Here is a 3,372-nt window from a genome sequence, read left to right on the forward strand (position 1 = left end):
GAGATTTTACTCTTTATTATTATTATATTCTTATTCAATGTGTACTCTCCCTTGTAATTTATTATTAGTGGTTCAAGAATTTAGAAATATATTATATAAATCTCGATACTTATATGATGCAGAAAATAAAAACCTATTTTCCCAACACCAATTTCAACGCATAAAGAAGTTGAAACAGCTATCATTGAATCTCCTCTTGAGATAACTTTTAGGATTTTGTTTGTTGTTGTTGTTTGCATAAAATTATTGTCAAAAATTACTCGATTTGGTTGAAAAAAAAGTTACAATTTTTCCCAACTCCCATCTCTTGCTATAAAATGCCACATGTCATTCTAAGGGGAATGCATTATCATACTTTGCTCCTCTACCAGGAGAACAGTCCCTATTAGTGTGCTGATACAACATTATTCATAGTCTTTTAAAAAGAAATCAAACTTATCTACTTTTTGTGGAATGTTTTGTTGTCTTAAATCTGAACTTTCTATATATTACTATTTCACAAAACCTTTTTCTCATTTTCTTCTTCCATATTCTCATTGTCTCTCCCTCTCTTTCCACCCCCACACTTGTTAAATTTGTTAGGGTTTCTCCTTGAAGTTTCAGGCCTCCTTGAAGAAACCATTCCATATTTCAACATTATCCAAGATTATCTTGTGACAATCACAACCCCATCAAAAATACATATATGATTTTGATAGTTTAGTCATTTTCATATCACTTCATCTATATATAGCTACCATATATCATCACCACCACATTTTTCCTCTTTATATTTTCCCAAAATTCTTCTCAGAAGTATGCAACAAATGGATGATAACATCATAATACCCGAGTTTTTTGATGAATATGAGTTTGATGATCTCTTTGGTATCTTAGAAACCTTAGATAATACTACCCAAGATCATATTCTACAAGTAACACTACCATTAGACGAAGCTGTTGTTATCCACGGTCCTACTACTAACAACACATCACCACCATCAGCTGCTCTTGTTTCTCAAAAGTCCATTTCATCTTCATCTTCAAGTTTCCAACTAGGCCTTGAGCCTGAATTCGTCGACGTTCCCTTAGCTAGGACGAAGAAACCAAAATTCTCTCCAGGGAGGAAATCTGCTTCTCCTACGGCCAGTGAAGACATCCTCCAAGATGGACAGCCGAAGATATCACACATAACAGTGGAACGTAACCGGAGGAAGCAAATGAACGAGCATTTATCGGTTTTACGTTCATTGATGCCATGCTTCTATGTGAAAAGGGTAAAGATTTACACCCTTAATCTTTCTCTTTCACCATTTATGCTGCATAAGATGACAATTGAGATAATTTTTAGTTTTGTTCTTATTGTGTTTGATTTTTTATAGGGTGATCAAGCATCGATAATAGGAGGAGTAGTGGATTATATCAAGGAAATGCAACAAGTTCTTCAGTCTCTCGAGGCAAAGAGACAAAGGAAAGTTTACAGTGAAGTTTTAAGTCCAAGAGTTGTTGTATCAAGTCCAAGACCTAATTCATTACCACTGAGTCCAAGAAAACCACCAATTAGCCCTAGAGTAAGCTTGCCTGCAAGTCCAAGAACCCCAACACAAACCAGCCCTTACAAGCCGAGGATGCAAAAACAATTAACTCATCTATCATCATCCCCTACTTCCCATGAACCAACTTCTTCAATATCATCTTCAACTTTGGACAACAATATTCTTTATGTCAAAGAGCAGCTCATTCCAAACCCAAAATCCTCACCTGCAAAAGTAGAGGTGAAATTTGCAGGTCCTAATGTTCTTTTGAAAACAATATCGGCTCGAATTCCCGGTCAAGCTACAAAAATAATATCAACACTTGAAGGTCTTTCGCTAGAAATTCTTCATGTCAACATTAACTTGGTTGATTCTTCTACCATGCTTAATTCATTCACCATTAAGGTAACTAAGTAACTACTTAATCAAACATACTGACTACAATTAGTTTTTTTTTTGGGTTAAGAACTTTAATTACAATTAGCAAAAGCCAAGTACAGATGATGATATATATACTACACAGGACCACTTCTGCCCCATGATGAAAAAATTAAGATGATTCATGCTTTTGGCCAAGAAAATGTAAATTTTTATCTTCACAAAAATATAAAGCTAATTAAAGACTGTTGTTGTTTTTGTGACAGATTGGAATTGAATGTAAGCTTAGTGTTGAAGAACTTGCGCATGAAGTTCAGCAAACATTTTGTTAGCAGCAGCAGCAATTCTAGCTTAAGCAACAGCAGGGTTACAAAGATATAGATCATCTAGCTTCTCTTGATCTCTATCTAACAATAAAAAGAGGCTAATGTTTGTATTCAAATAACCCTTTTTGATTAATTAGTGTGATAAATAGATGATAATGTAATTAGTTTAATTATTAGTGGGTGGGATAATTTTGTAATAATTAACCCATGACAGGCTTACTATTTTTATTTAATTCCTAAGTGTAAGGTAATTAGTTTAATGTAATTCAGTTATCAGTTTAATTTTAATAGTATGAACTACTAGTTCCACTTTTCAACTTGCTTGTTGATAATTCTATTAGTCAACATTTAAATCTCCTGACCTAACACTTAAAATTGTACTTGGTTTTTGGGTCCTTCAAAAAGTGATTACTCTAGTTATTTACATTATTTTGAAGGAAAATAATCACCATTTTAAATTACCGACTTGAAAGGAAGAAAAAAAAATATCATAAAAATATGAGTGCTAATTATGAATTTTTCCAAAAGAATTTCTTTCTATAAAAGAGGAAGAGAATATTATGTGGGTGGCATTTACTTCTCTCTATTTAGTTATTAGTTTTATCTCTGCGCTCATGACTAATCTCTTCATCCGACCAACAGGATTGTGATTCTAAAAAAGACCAAGAAGAACTTGACCATTTATGTAGGATTTTGCTTTGGATAATCATGGCTAACTGCTATTTACATACTAGATTTTCATTTTTCCTTTTAATTGCTTTGATGCCTCCTCAAATGAAACTATTTATAGGGTGTTTGTTCACTTTTGAGGTACAACGTTAAACCACACTTTGATGTGGTTTCTTCTATGGTATTCATGATTTTAGCAACTTTTAGGTTCACCTAATAAAAGTTGGCTAAAAGGGAGACATTGTTGCAAACATCTATGTCGACAGGTGATTATAGAGTGTGGACCAAATTGGTTTCATGTGTATGTAACTTATGAATATTTTATAGTGTGGACCAGCGAACACATATAAGCTACAATTTTCAAATTTAAACCATAGAAATTTCTATAATAATATCTTAATGCAAAACTTGTCAGCCGAGAAAGATGATCTACGGGGCGGAGCGTAATGGTTAAGGATTTTCCTTAGCTATAGCTTAATTGAATC

At 33.3% G+C, this 3,372-nt stretch overlaps 1 protein-coding gene across 1 annotated transcript; it reads left to right on the plus strand.

Moving 5' to 3' along the window:
- The first annotated feature begins 806 nt into the window (after positions 1-806).
- LOC113339483 (transcription factor SPEECHLESS-like) lies at positions 807-2,259 on the plus strand. Its single transcript, XM_026584745.1, has 3 exons — positions 807-1,256; positions 1,362-1,919; positions 2,159-2,259. Exons 1-3 carry the CDS (start codon positions 807-809, stop codon positions 2,222-2,224), a joined length of 1,074 nt encoding a protein of 357 aa, XP_026440530.1. The 3' UTR covers positions 2,225-2,259.
- The last annotated feature ends 1,113 nt before the right edge of the window (positions 2,260-3,372 follow it).

Source organism: Papaver somniferum, unplaced genomic scaffold, assembly GCF_003573695.1.
Source record: "Papaver somniferum cultivar HN1 unplaced genomic scaffold, ASM357369v1 unplaced-scaffold_21, whole genome shotgun sequence".
NCBI lineage: Eukaryota > Viridiplantae > Streptophyta > Magnoliopsida > Ranunculales > Papaveraceae > Papaver > Papaver somniferum.

Coding starts and splice junctions, on each gene's coding strand:
- LOC113339483 (XM_026584745.1), top strand. CDS start 807: ATGGATGATAACATCATAATACCCGAGTTTTTTGATGAATATGAGTTT. Junction 1,257..1,361: donor CATGCTTCTATGTGAAAAGG/GTAAAGATTTAC, acceptor GATTTTTTATAG/GGTGATCAAGCATCGATAAT. Junction 1,920..2,158: donor TTAATTCATTCACCATTAAG/GTAACTAAGTAA, acceptor TTTTTGTGACAG/ATTGGAATTGAATGTAAGCT.